Source organism: Nilaparvata lugens, unplaced genomic scaffold (assembly GCF_014356525.2).
Source record: "Nilaparvata lugens isolate BPH unplaced genomic scaffold, ASM1435652v1 scaffold5969, whole genome shotgun sequence".
Classification (NCBI taxonomy): domain Eukaryota; kingdom Metazoa; phylum Arthropoda; class Insecta; order Hemiptera; family Delphacidae; genus Nilaparvata; species Nilaparvata lugens.
The window spans coordinates 1-15,633 of record NW_024091740.1 but is presented as its reverse complement, the minus strand read 5'-3'; the positions used below and the strand labels follow the sequence as shown (position 1 = coordinate 15,633).

Sequence of the window (15,633 nt, the reverse complement as noted above, 5' to 3'; positions counted from 1 at the left end):
GTGGAACTACCCTTGGGTCACCCCACCATTCACAGCCATACGCTAATAATAATAATAATTGACAAGACAGAGGATCGGCAACGTTGTTCTCCTATCTTTCTCCACAGCCATTATAACGTGGACCTCACTATAGGTCTACTTGTCAATTAACCTATCACAGAACTAAACCTTGAGCTCTGAAGAGATTCACATGCAACTGTCAGAAATGATTCGAATGAGTATTATCGAGGTTATCCATTTCATTTATTATTCATTAATTTAATTTATTTATCTGTTAATACAATTATTACAAATCATATGAATATGATCAGGGAAGAACAACAGGCAAAGCCCAAAACTATTCAATTCGCAAAATCTATAAAATCTGGTGTGGCGCACTCACACAACTTTCCTTGCCGTTATGAAAATTGATCACCTGACGCTAGTGTTCCCGCGCATCACAAGTCTACTATTCAAAGATCTGAGCCAGCTGGTGACAGGACAATAACGCTGGAGACACACACACATGATGTCTGCTATCTCTCCATAGTGAATGATTTAATAGAACCAACAATAATTTGCAATTGAATAATCACATTTTCTGGAATTTAAAGATTATTTTCAATTTTAGGTGAAAATGTAACTGATCATTAATTGTAGAGATTTTCATGCTCAATCTACTCCACTTGATCTTTTTTGTTTCAATTGTATCTGAAGCCTGATAATTGGGATTCTATCTGCATTGCTGGGGCGGAGCTCCTGAAATTTTCACAGATATGGGACTTGTGGCAGTTGATAGAGCTTATCGATGACTATTTTAGGTATGAATTTGATCGAAATCGTTGGAGCTGTTTCCGAGAAAATCACGAAAAACCCTGTTTTTGACAACATTTTCGCCATTTTAGCCGCCATCTTGAATTGCATTCGATCGAAATTGTTCGTGTCGGATCCTTATAGTGAAAGGACCTTAAGTTCCAAATTTCAAGTCACTCCGTTAATTGGGAGATGAGATATCGTGTACACAGACGCACATACACTCATACACACACACACACACACACACACACACATACAGACCAATACCCAAAAACCAGTTTTTTGGATTCAGGGGACCTTGAAACGTATAGAAATTTAGAAATTGGGGTACCTTAATTTTTTTCGGAAAGCAATACTTTCCTTAGCTATGGTAATAGGGCAAGGAAAATCTACAAGACCAGAAACGCTCAAATTTGCTAGGTATATTCAGTTGGCCCTTCAAAGGCGCACTAAGAACGGATTTAAAAAAATTCCCAAAGATACGCCCAAAATCTGCGTTTCTCCAGCGTTTTCTCAGCTTTTATCAAGAACAAATGAACAGAAAATGTTCAAATTTGGTACAGAAGCTCAACTAGGGTGTAATAATGCTGTGTTAGAAGGAATTTGCAATAACGTAAAAGATACGCCCAAAATTAGCGTTTTTCCAGCGTTTTTTTTCTCAGATTTATCGACGAGAACAAATGAACAGAAAATGTTCAAATTTGGTACAGAAGCTAAGCTGGGGGGTAATAATTTTGTGTTAGAAGGAGTTTGAGATAACGTTAAAGATACACCAAAAATTATCTTTTTTTGCGTTTTCTCAGTTATTTCATCAAGTAATAGACAGAAAATGTTAAAATTTGGTACAGATGTTTAGCTAGGGTCTATAAATTGAGTGATGAAGTGACTTTAATATTTCATGAAAGATACGCCCAAAATCCGCATTTTTCCAATGTTTTTCTGCGTTTTCTCATTCTTTGACTTTTTGATGGAATGAAGCATGCTCGAATGAAAAATGCAGGCGAGCGAAGCGAGCCCGCTGATCTCACTTTTAGACGATCCAGTCGGGGGTACAGGGGGCGGAGCCCCCTGGCTAGACGGACATGGCGAGCGAAGCGAGCCTGACGGCTAGTTTGATATTTAACAAGAAGCAGTTATGTTATCTGGAAGGAATTCTGAAAGTTTCAAGTGTATCTCAAGGTGAAATCTGTTAGTCAAGGTCATGATTATTTTCAAAATCGGTGTTTGAAACTTGGAGTAAGTAAGTTGAAGGTTACCACTATATCTTCAAGTAGTGAGGATTATCACTATCTTTAAGTAGGCCTAGTTGTAAACTCAGAAGGTTCAAGTTGTAAGTTGAAGCACAGATCCAAGCCTACAATCCTTGTCAATCCTTGTTAAAAGTTACCACTATCTTCATGTTGTGATGGCAATCACTACAGTGAAGTCCACGTTATAATGGCAGTGGACAAAGATAGGAGAACAACGTTGCCGATCCTCTGTCTTGTCAATGCATTCCATAGACGGTAGCTGATACAGGTTTATTGATGTAATATTAACGGTTCACTCTCGTTTGAAATAATCAATTATCTTCTATTAAGCAAGAAATGATATTTTTCAATAATTTCATAATTATGATGAAATATTTTGTTAATCAATTGTTAATTCTACATTGTTAAAAGACGATCTGACAACAGAGCAAAGCGAGAAAGAGCTAGCGCTATCCTCTTTGTTGAATGTTATACTAGGATAGCAATACCATTGCTGATCAAACACTGCCATTATAACGTGGACCTCACTATATCTTCAAGTTGTAGATGTTGAAGGTTTAAGTTGTAAGTTGTAAGTTGTAAGTTGTAAGTTGTAAGTTGTAAGTTGTAAGTTGTAAGTTGTAAGTTGTAAGTTGTAAGTTGTAAGTTGTAAGTTGTAAGTTGAAGCACAGATTTAAGCCTAGAATTCTTGTCATGTCTAGTTGAAGGTTCCATCATGTTTAAAAGCAGTACTTGAAACTAGGGATGGGTATCGATACATCTTTATTTATAAACATCGATGTTTCAACATCAAACATCGATGTTTTTAACATCGATGTTTACTGTTCGATGTTTTTAACATCGATGTTTACTGTTCGATGTTTTTCACTTATCAATGTTATGGTGAAAAAAAACATCAATGTTCAAAACATCGATGTTTTGTCTTTCGATACCCATCCCTACTTGAAACCCAATATTTTACATATTTTATAACAGTAGATTCTTCAAAAACAATGATTACTTAACAACAACTGAAAAAGTGGATTCTTTTTGCATCTTCAAAAACAATGTTTTGAACTTAGAATAAACATTATTATCTTTGAAAATGATGTTTTTAACATAGCATAATGGCAAACAAGGACTTGTTGAAAGTGAAAACAAGGATTTTCCCATTAATAGTCTATGTAAGAATGTGACAATGGGACAATGGCTGTCTTAAAATGGATTATTCCATGTGTATATAAATGCCTTCCATTACGTAATCATCATCACATTGTTGAGTGATTACTTATGTCTTCTTTCTTTCTCCTTTTTCTTCTTCTCTCTTCTTTCTTATTCCTTTTTATTCTCTCTTCTTTCTTTTATCTTCTTCTTTCTCATTCCTCCTTCAACTGAATACAAATAAAAATTTTACGAATACTGCAACAGAAAACTACTACAGTAGGTACTAATTTGGAAAAAAACTTTTATCTTCTCCAAGAAAACAAGAAAAATCTTCTTCTCCGCCTTCTTCTTTCTCAAACTCTTCTTCTCCTTGTTTCTCTTCACATTTTTCTTGTCTTACATCTACAGCATCCTCACTGAATTCTTCTCCGTGCACCTTCATCATCTTCTTCTTCTTCTTCCTCCTCTCCTGTATTCTTCTTCTTTTTCTCTTCTTCTTCTTCTTCTTCTTCTCCGCCTTCTTCTTTCTCAAACTTTTCTTCTCCTTGTCTCTCTCCACATTTTTCATGTCTTCAGTACAGTATACTCACTGAATTCTTCTCCGTGCACCTTTTTCTTCTTCTTCGTCTTCTTCTTCTCTTCCTTCTCCTTTTTCTTCTTCTTTTTTTCTTCCTCTCCTGACTTCTTTTTCTTCTCCTTTCGTCTTCTTCTCCCGTCTCCTTCTTCCTCTTCTTCTTCTTCTTCTTCTTCTTCTTCTTCTTCTTCTTCTTCTTCTTCTTCTTATCTCTTCTTCTTCTTCTCTCTTCTTCTTCTTCTTCTTCTTCTTCTTCTTCTCCTTCTTCTTCTTCTTCTTCTTCTCTCTTCTTCTTCTTCTTCTTCTTCTCTTCTTCTTCTTCTTCTTCTTCTTCTTCTTCTTCTCTTTTCTTCTTCTTCTTCTTCTTCTTCTTCTTTTCTTCTTCTCTTCTCTTCTTCTTCTTCTTTTTCTTCTCTTCTTCTTCTTCTTTCTTCTTCTTCTTCTTCTTCTCTTCTTCTTCTTCTTCTTCTCCTTCTTCTTCTTTCTTCTTCTTCTCTCTTCTTCTTCTTCTTCTTCTTCTTCTTCTTCTTTTCTCTTCTTCTTCTTCTTATCCGTCATCTTCTTCAGTCAATATAGTAGAGTACCAGTACGGTATCTTACAACCATTGAGAGTTTGATAGGTTAATGACCTTTCAAGATGTTTTAACCCTTCATAATTTTTTACCTTTCAAGATTTTTTGACTTTTCAAAATTCTCCACCTTTTAAACTCTTCTGACCTTGAAATGTTCCTCGAGTCTATGATTTGCAATCTGCTATTTTATTCTCAATTTGTTTCAGATGTGATGGGGAAAATCATTTCAATTTCTTCGTCATACGAGTCTCCGTTTCGTGTGTGGATCGGTCCATTACTTATAGTGGTGCTCAAAAATCCTGAGGATATACAGGTGGGTTATCAGTTTATTCCACTATAAATATTATTAGGCTATATAATAAAAGTAATATTGATATTATTTCATACATTTATAGAATCACTCCATTTATATGGGCTACATTATTCAAATTAATAAAAACAATATAAGACTTGTAGTACCCTTTTATTAAAACACTTTAAAAAACTTAAAAACACTTCAACAACTACTTTCGACCTATTTTGTCCATTTTCAAGTTTTATTGATTATTTATTTATTTACATCATAGATAAATTAAAACATATAGAGGCTTACAGCTTAATGCCAAAACAAGCCTCATTGAAAACTAATTGTTTACACAAACAGAAACAAGATTAATAAGAAAGAAAGAATGAAATGAAAAAAGTTTTTGGCGTGACTGGAAAAAGAAGCCTTGAGCTCCAGCCACGAGTTCTAAGTATAAAATAGTTATTTGTGCATCTAGGGACTAAGTGCAACTTTTTCTCCCTGAGGGAAACTGTGTCGCCCGATGGTGTAGCCGAGGGCGACAATTTCCCTGAGGGAGAATAAGTACTTTAGTCCCGTGATGCACACAACATTTTCTCCACCTACACCAATACCTATAACAATGAATAATTTGTATATTGAATAATTAAATAAAAGTTCGCATAAACGAAAACGTACCTTTAGATGAACGCTCTCGTAGAGATGCCGATGACGTTAGAGGTGTGTACTTTTTCATATCCACGTTAGAGGTGTGTACTTTTTCATATCCACCAACGGTTGAACATAACCTAACAATCGAAATAGAGCTACTTATTTCCTAGAGCTAAAATATTCCAAAGATCGAAATAGAGCTCTTTTAGCACACTTGAAATTTGGACAATATGAATGTCAACAATGCTTGCCGTCGTCGACTGCGGAAAAGTTCGCATAAACGAAAACGTACCTTTAGATGAACGCTCTCGAGAGATGCCGATGACGTTAGAGGTGTGTACTTTTTCATATCCACCAACGGTTGAACATAACCTAACAATCGAAATAGAGCTACTTATTCCTAGAGCTAAAATATTCCAAAGATCGAAATAGAGCTCTTTTACTTTTCCTCTACCGACCACGACAGTGTTGCCACATTCCTCATTCTTCAATCGCGGCGTTGTCGGACTTCTTCCCATGTTAATCTTATGGGTTATTTTTACTCCCTTGGAGTAAAAGTGATCACTTTTCCCGCTGGGAATTATTTTTAGTCCCATGGGAGGAAAAGTAGTACTTTAGTATTCGATTCCAGGGTGTAAAATGAGACTTTTGATAGTAGGTGGAGGAAAAATACATTTTCCTACAGTTACGTTGAAAAGTGGCCATTGCTGCACTGATTACAGAACGCAAAGAATCACTTTTCCGCTCTAGTGCGGGAAAAATTTTTCTGCACTCCAGATTTGCAACATGGCAACGCAAAATACTAACTTAGTAGGTTATATGGAGCAACAGTGCAGCAAAATCAAAATGAAGTTGGTAACAGTGACTGCTGTGGCTGCTATAGTGAGCAGAGGTGCACCGAAGCACAACGCGCAAATTATTACTATTATATATTATAACCAACATTTTTATTCAATTTGACAATAAATTAAGGTTTTATCAATAATAAAATTACACAGAAAAACATTTGATGCATTTCAGGCAATTTTACCCATAATTACCCACTTTTCATATTCAATGGTAACTGTAGGAAAAACTTAATGTGAAATACGTGCGCAAAGTTCCTCTGCTGCACTCAAGAAACCATTCCGCCCGAGCCGTAAACGTTTCTTTCGGTGCAGCAAACTGTCACTTTGCACACTAGTTGCACAAATAACTATTTCAATTTAATAACAGCAGTACAAATGAAACAATTCTGTTGATGGATGATAATCTATGGATGTTGAATTTTATCATAATCCAAGTACTTGATAAACATAATATAAATGCACAGAAAAATAATAATAACTGTCAAGTTTTTATAATTTTTACACAATAATAAATAATTAATATTGCCAAAATTGGTGATTCAGCCACAATCCAATGTTCTAGATTATATTTCACTTTGTTCCTCATTTTCTATTCTATTATAATAATTATTAAATCTAATTGACCGAGCGGAGTGAGGTCTAAGATTCGAGTTGACGGTTTGGCATTTCTCTTAATGTTTAAATGTTTATATGTTGCGCATTTACGGCGAAACGCGGTAATAGATTTTCATGAAATTTGACAGTTGACAGGTATGTTCCTTTTTTAATCCAAATTTTTGGAAATGTTGCATTTCAAGGATAATATAAAAGGAAAAAGGAGCCTCCTTCATCCGCCAATATTAGAGTAAAAATTAGACTATAGAATTATTCATCATAAATCAGCTGACAAGTGATTACACAGATGTGTGGAGATGCCAGTCTATTGCTGTATTTCCATAAGGTCTATAGTTTCAATCAGTACTTATTTGTGGATGAGAATTTTGCGTGAGTTCTACTGTTCACAGAACTACTAGTAAGTTTCAATAGGTACTGTAAATTAATATAAAAATGTTTTTGAAAGCTTCAGTCAACCGGATTGAACCAAAACATGACATTGACAAAATTGATGGTCACCCAGGTCCACTAACTCAGATAAGTGACTTTAATCTCCGGTTTTCGACCCGTAATCCACAGTCAGCGCATGACTAATCGCCGATCAAGTGTCACGGTCAAATCTGACCGTTGTTAGGCAAATCGGCCGTCAACTACTGTCGACTACTGTGTAACAGTTTTTGATAGAAAACAGTTTGACCGTTGCAGATTGGATGTGACGAAATCGCTTTGCTGATATAGGCCTACTGAGAAATTTTGCAATGTATTCTGTTGGAGATTCAGTTTGAAATTTCAGAATTGATTATGAATATAACATTATTTATGCTTCCCATTCAATGCTGGGGATTGGATCTATATAGTGAGGTCCACGTTATAATGGCAGTGGAGAAAGATCCAGAACAACGTTGCCGAGCCTCTGTCTTGTCAATGCTGATTGACGTAATGACGTAATGATGGCGTATTGACGGGAGCTAATACAGGTTTATTGATGAAATATTAACTGTTTATTCTCGTTCAAAATAATCAATTATATTTTATTAAGCAAGAGATTATATTTTTTAATAATTCCATAATGAATTTTCATAATTAAGATGAAATATTTTCTTAATTAATCATTAAATTGAATGAGAAAGACTAAGAAATTGTCAAAAACCACAGATTTATTGATAATTATTTAGAAAGACCGGTTTCGGTTATTACACCATTGTCAATCTCTGATAAACTAAAACTAAATACAAGAGCTGTATGAAACTAAAGCAGCTGTATGAATTCTGCTGCTCTTGTATTTAGTTTTAGTTTATCAGAGATTGACAATGGTGTAATAACCGAAAGCGGTCTTTCTAAATAAGTATCAATAAATCTGTGGTTTTTGACAATTTCTTAGTCTTTTACATTCAATACGAATGATTACCACAATATCAACTTTTGAACTACACAAAAAATTAATTACTCTACATTCTTAAAAGATGATCCTGCAACAGAGAAAGAGATAGCGCTATCCGCTTTGTTGAACGATAGACAAGGATAGCAATACCATTGCTAATCAAACACTGCCATTATAACGTGGACTCCACTATAGTAGACTGCATGTTTGTTGCATTTTTACTGTGGGAATTGAATTTGAGAATTGAGAAATATGGAAACACTGAGATTTTGTCAAAAATATTACTAAATTTTCACAAGAATATCACACTGAAGATAACACCTTTGGTGTTGAAACATATTATTTGTAATTTTACAATAAATATGTGACATTTTTTATAAAATCCTAGTGTTTTCATAATGGATACATATCACAGCATCTCACCAGCAACAACAAATATCTGAATTAAGAAATATTACAGCAACAGTACCGGTATCTATGATATGAACAGGAATAATATGACTGAGTGAACTGTGAATGGAACTGGAAAGCCGAATATTATTTGAGGCTATTGAAAAAATAAAGAAATCATTTTTTGTAGGAAACTTTCATTGGCTAGAACGGTGGAACTCTTGAACAGAGTAAGTTACATGTTTCACTTCCTATTTGTGTTTTCGGATGGACACGTTAAGCCGTCGGTCCCGGCTGCCTAAAAAGCAGTCATTAGGCAGTCAGAGGCCCTGAAATTGATCAGTTGCGACCTGAAAACTCTGACACCAGACCTGAGCCAGCCAGGTCACTCGATATTATTAATATTATTATTACTTCCTAATTTGATGAATGAAATAAATATTCACAGTACCTTACTATTTAGTATTTTTTACTTTCCTCGCCCTATTACCATAGGTAAGGAAAGATTTGCTTTCCAAAAAAAATTAAGGTACCCTAATTTCAAGTTTTCTATACGTTTTCAAGGTCCCCTGAGTCAAAAAACAAGTTTTTTTGTTCACTGTTGAACCCGTGTTTGACTATCAAATATTTGATTCCAGTAGGTGTTGACTTGACAGGAGGGTGTTGAAAATCATGACAGTTTACAGCATGGTCGCTTTCAAACTTTTCCTACAAATAAAACAGAATTCAGGCTCATATAGCTGCAGAACCAACATTCAGACATAACACTAGGAACAAATCAAAAATAGATGTACCATATACTAGATTGACTAGGATAGCAACCAGCCCGAATCATATACTGTATCATTGAAATTATTCAATAAATTGCCCATACTAGCCAGGTACCTACCAACTAAAATTTTGCAAACAGAACATAGAGCGCCTACAGGTGCGTACAGACTTTCGCTCTGCTCCGCAACCGAACGTCACTCCAGCAGAGCGATTGATGATCGACCGGGGAACAACATTGGTTCGACCAGGGAACGCGAGAAGATCTAACATCTTCCATAACGTTCATGATGGGTGCGTGGGCGGTGCGACTGTGGTTCGATGGGTGGTACGAGGGTGATACGAGGGCGGTACGAGGGAGGAGCGTGCTCGGTGCTGGTTGGAAGCGCGAATATGTGTACGCAGCTTAATATTAGACAATCCATTGTACTCACTTTCAGATTTCTTTAACTTAGCATTTGACAACTAGGTTTTTCAACTGAAGTAGAGAAGAATACAGCTTTAAGTATAAGTGTTCTCTATAGCTGTTGTATTGTTATGTTTTCAATGTATTCTTTATTTTATTATTTAATGACTATATTCTATCATGTTATAAGACTTATCCTTAAGTATAAGATAGTGTTCTCAATAGTTGTATTGTTATGTTCTCAATGTATTCTTTATTTTATTATTCAATGACCATATTATAAGACTTATCCTATTTGCTGTATATTCTTTATTCTATTGAAAGATACCTTGTATAGATAAATTATTGTATTATGTACATTTTACTATTGTGAGATTGAAACCTGAAGTTATGTAGGTACCGTATTATTAACAAATTGACGTTTCCGATAGCATATTGTTATGCATTGAAGGAATAAAATTATTCTTCTACTTAACTTATGACTTTACTGATGAATGGATCATGTTTTCATAAAATATAATGGGTATTATATTTTTTAGATAATTAATAATGCCGGTTGGTTTGTTCCATAGTGCTCAATAGTTGATTGATGATGGATGGACATTTTTCCATGAAATATAATAACCACAATATTATATTTTTATATAATTAATAATTAATAGTTTGTTCCAGATAGTGCTCAATAGCTGATTGATGAATGGACATTTTTTCATGAAATATAATAAACACAATATTATAATTTTTATATAATTAATAATTAATAGTTTGTTCCAGATAGTGCTCAATAGCTGATTGATGAATGGACATTTTTTCATGAAATATAATAAACACAATATTTTAATTTTTTAGATAATTAATAATGCCGGTTGGTTTGTTCCAGATAGTGCTCAATAGCTCCAAGACTCTGGGGAAGGATCCGCTCTACAGGTTCTTCAGAAATACTGTCGGCACTGGTCTCTTCTCTGCACCAGGTAAATAATAAAATTCAATTTTTGATTCCAGAATCCAATTAAAATCATTATTTTCATGCACACAAAGTATGATTTTGAAATTCAAATGGGATTCATTTCGAGCTTCAAATCTGCTCACAATATTCTGGACAAAATAAGATTTTTCCAGCACTAGTAACCTCTCATTCGAAATATAGGCTACTCTAAAGCTGCGTTTACACCAAAGTTATTAACAAAATGTTGATAACTCAATCTTTATAGATTCTATTAGATTGAACATAACTTATCATACACATGATGAACATATGTGTTTGTCAAGTTCCGTTCAATCTAATTGAATCTTTAAGGATTAACATTTTCTTAATAACTTAGGTGTAAACCCAGCTTATCCTTATTACCCACAACGACTCAACCTCTTGAAAAAACACAGGTTTATTTTGTCACATGCACATTTATTAGACATTGATACTGGACTTTAGTTTCATGTTGAAACTAATAACATATCTACAGCTGAAGATTTAGAAACTGTTGTCCTGTATCAAAGTCTAATAAATATGTGGATGTGACAAAATAGAACTGTGTTTTTTCAATTATATGAGAAAATTCCACAATATAAATTCTCATTCAACTAACTTAATATCTTAAGTGTGAAACTGAAGACATTTTATTCATCTATTGACTCTCTAGAAGCTAGAGAATAGGATCTGCTCTATTTGAAGAATCCTTTCTGTGGAGTCTATTTAGCAAAAGTCTTTGTGGATTTGTAAGTGAATTTATTATTCTGAATACAGTGAATAAAGTGAATTGTTTTCTCAATACTGTTGAGTCTGTGGTGAACGAAGCCTTTCCTCTCAGAAGTGTCACAGTTAAGCCCACTTTACCTAAAAAGAATAAAATTTATAGTCCAGAACTTAGCTACATAAAGGAGCTGTGCGACTGCCTCTATGATACATACTTGAGCACTGGTATACTTTCTGTTAAAGAATTGTTTAAGAAATATAAGAAAAGGTTCAGAACATTACTCAGGGAAATTAGACGAGAAAAAAATGACGAATTATCATATCATCTAGCAATAAGGGCAAAGCAAATGGACTATCATAAAGAATGAATGTGGCAGTAAACGACGGTTTGAGGGTACTGTTAGTGATTTAAGTTCAAACCAGTTTAACAGATTTTTTATTGACAAGATTGATGAAATTGTAAATAGTGTAGCTAAAAAGGTGTGTAAACAGAGCTCAGCAGAATATCTAAATAGTTGTAACTCCAGACCTTCTTGTAAATTCAGTTTCAGATAGTCAGTAAGATTGAGGTCGAGAATGTCATAAGAAACATGAAATCCAGCAAATGTGCTGATATCTATGGTATGACACTTAATTTTAAATTAGGATTAGATTATCTAAGTGAAGTGTTAACCCACATTATAAATAGTTGTATATTAAACTCTGTGTTTCCTGATGCATTGAAGTTGGTAAAGGTAGTTCCAATATTCAAGAAAGGTAGCAAATCTGATTGCAATAGTTTCAGACCTATATCTTTGGTTCCAATTATATCTAAAAAAGTTTTTGAAAAGTTGTAAATATTCAGATGGTTCAGTATTTGAGGTGAATAATCTGTTCAGTGACAGTCAGTATGGCTATAGGCTGGGAATGGGAACTGTGAAAGCGACGATCTCCCTATATGATCAGCTATGGAATCATTAAAAATAAAAATCTTAGTACCCTTTTTTTGAAATATTTAATCACAACATGTTTCGGACATTGATGCCATTTCCAAGTGATATGGAGTAAATAAATAAATACTGCTAGAAGATTCTTATTTTGATCATATATGTTAGTGTATTCATATGATTTTATGAACTAAAACTATAGACTGTGGATTTAAATTCGCATGATCCTATCAAAAATGTCATAAAATCATATGAATACACTAACATATGATCAAAATAAGAATCTTCTAGCAGTATTTTTTATTTACTCCATATCACTTGGAAATGGCATCAATGTCCGAAACATGTTGTGATTAATATTTCAAAAAAAGGGTACTAAGATTTTATTTTTCTTTCTTTTTATAAAAGTAGCCTAAACAGAAAATATATAAATAAGATGCTATCTTATGCCTTAGCAGCTGTCTATTTTAAGTATTTTTCTCTTTTTTCTTCCCAAGAATGTGAAAACAATGGAAAATCACTGTTTTAAAAAGTATTTGAAAGTGAATGAAAGTATTATTGATGAAGAGGTGCCTATATATTTAATGTACATGAGTTCTGTCACCTGGTCATATGGGACATATATATGAATCATATATTTATCTCATATTGATCAGGATTTTAGAGTTTTAATTTAGAAAAGTTTAATGAACAGTGTTTTTGTCTTTGAACAATTTTTGTCATCGACAGAAAGATTGTTTATTTCATTTGTAGTCAAAATTAATGTAGCTTCTCTTTTGTTTTCAATAACAAACGTGCCGCTTGTGCGACTGATAAAAATATGTATTTGGAATGGCTTCCATTGACTGAGTTAGGCTATATATTAATACCCAAATTTTACTTTTGGTTGTGAGCTCGTTCGTAAGGACTGTGAGTAAAGTCCGGCTGTTCTGGTGAAAGGGATAGATTTTGTTCTTGTTTTATAATACAGTTTTCCTGTCACAGTTCGGGCAGTTTAAAGAGAATTGTATTATTAAATAGGAAGGGATCTGAACCCACTTCATTAGATCAGTTTTTTTGATTTTAATTAATAATTAACGTCGTGTTTCAACCAGTGGATGCCAAAGTGGGAAGCCATTTTCATAAGTAGGTGACTACTGAGTCATTGTTCTTAAATTTTCATAACCACAACAATTGAAACCTCACTAGCAGCAAAGCGAGTAGCCCTTGAAATATTCATCTGTTTATTATTATTTCCTAATTTTCAATTATAATTCTAATTTTGTTATAAATAATTTATTGTTTTGTGTTAAATATCAAAAACCTGTACGATCTTTTCTTTTTTTTATATTTTCCCACCCTTACATATTTGGTGAAGGCAGATCTTGCTTACATATTTGGTGGAGGCTTCTCCCGCCGTCAATATATCCCTTACAGTTCTTTTATTTTAATTTTAGTGACTGATTTTATGTTTTATAAGCATGATCTGGATATTGTTTCATGTTACTGCTGTAAAGTATTTACGTTGTTGTGACACTTTGTGTTTTTGACAGTAAATGATTTCATTTGATTTGATATGATAGGCCTATTATTGAATTCAAAAAGGATGAAACTTTATTGATTAATAAAGATTTTTTTCTCGTTTCCTCGTTTCAGTTGATAAATGGAAGAAAAACCGCAGAGCTATCACGCCTGCTTTCAACAACAAACTGTTGGAACAATTTGTGCCAGTTTTCAACCAGCAGAACAAACTGCTGGTGGAGAAGTTGGCGCCTCATCTGAACAAAGCGGAGCAATTTGATTTGTTCGACCTGATCAGTCCTGCCACTCTCGATATTATCTGCCGTGAGTAGTGGTTCGGATCTCACCCAAATTCAAATTTAATAAGTCACGTTTTATCCACTATAAACAGAGCTCATAATCATTTATAATATTATGATAATATAAGAATTGCATAAGTAAGTATAGAATATATAATCCCAGGTTGAGATTTTCATATTTTACCAAATTTGACTTGAGTATTATGTGAGATTAACTTCCAATCTGTCATAATTCATCTATACTATAATAAAGTAAAGAACTGGCTTATACATGTACGGGATAGGGAAATTATGTTTGACGCATCATCACGTCTCAAATACTGGACTAATTAACTTGAAATTCTGCATATATAGATTCTTATTCAACCGGAGGATGGTTATAGACCTATTTTCAACTCTTTAAGATTTCACTACATCAAGTTTCCAGTTTTTCATGTTTTAAAATTAACCCTTGCGGAACACGGATTACCTGCTAAAGTGCGAGATAAATTACTTTTAACATGAAGAGGAGAAACCCATTTCTCCCTCCACAGTTTGTAGCGTAGACACAGACGGACATCCTGCGAACAATTGGATGCGCCGTGTCATTTTGCTTCATGTTCTTGTGATGAAAACATCTCTGTAACATACACAAACCAATATACCTGCTGACCAGTTCCCTACTTGGAGCATTGCCAGCAATAGATGGAGGGGAGTGTTGCCGCGTCGCGTTACAAAGCTCTCTCACTCAGACACAAAAGAAGGAGAATGCTGCTAGGTAGTGGGAGTGATTAGTGGAGGATAGAGCATCGGGCCTCTCCGTCTTCGAGAAAGAGCCGTGTTAAAAGTAATTTATCTCGCACTTTAGTTATAATTAAATTTGATGCTTCTAATTCGACTATTCAAGTGGCTATTCAACATAATCATCAACAACTTATTAAAAATGATAATTCATTACCGTATGATTCTCCAAATCGCTTCCCTGCGGTTCGGAACCCACCTGAAACTGTAGGTCCACTTAATTTAATATGGGCATCACCCTCAGCAAAAAAATACTGTGACCAAATTTGTTATTGATTTCAGAGACTGCTCTGGGAATTGATGTCAAGGCACAAGACAATCCTGAATGTGAATTCGCTCAAGCGCTCTACAGGTAATCAAATTTATCTTTATATAGAAATAAAATTATAATCCGAAGAATTAGTAGGTATATACGGTATTGTAAGCCTAATATTAAGTTGAAGTAGAAAGTTTTTACTCACTACTGTCGATAGGGTACCGGTATGTGGAAAGTGAGTGAACACACTTCATACCAAGTCGTTTTCTTCAATAATTCCTACCCATTGTTCTGGTAGTATTTTTCTTTATTGTGAAATATTTATTATTGTTGCTCTTTATTAATCATTCTTTGTTAATCGAACAAAATGAAATCAATTTTGCTTTGTTTGACAACGAATTGCTATAGGATTTTCATTATTTTTCTGGAATTGTACTAGAAATCTTCTCCATGAATGACTTCCAAGGATAATTATGTGTGTAATATTCGTTTTATGGGCTTTTGACTTCTATATTAAGCTTTGAATT

At 34.1% G+C, this 15,633-nt stretch overlaps 1 protein-coding gene across 1 annotated transcript; it reads left to right on the top strand.

The window, feature by feature from the left end:
• Positions 1 to 4,540: 4,540 nt before the first annotated feature.
• On the top strand, positions 4,541 to 15,202 carry LOC120356151 (cytochrome P450 4V2-like; the record flags this gene model as incomplete). The annotated part of the gene is made up of 4 exons (XM_039445012.1): positions 4,541 to 4,647; positions 10,536 to 10,626; positions 13,907 to 14,095; positions 15,133 to 15,202. Coding segments are annotated over 4 exons (457 nt in total), but the record flags the coding sequence as incomplete, so codon positions are not given.
• Positions 15,203 to 15,633: the final 431 nt, after the last annotated feature.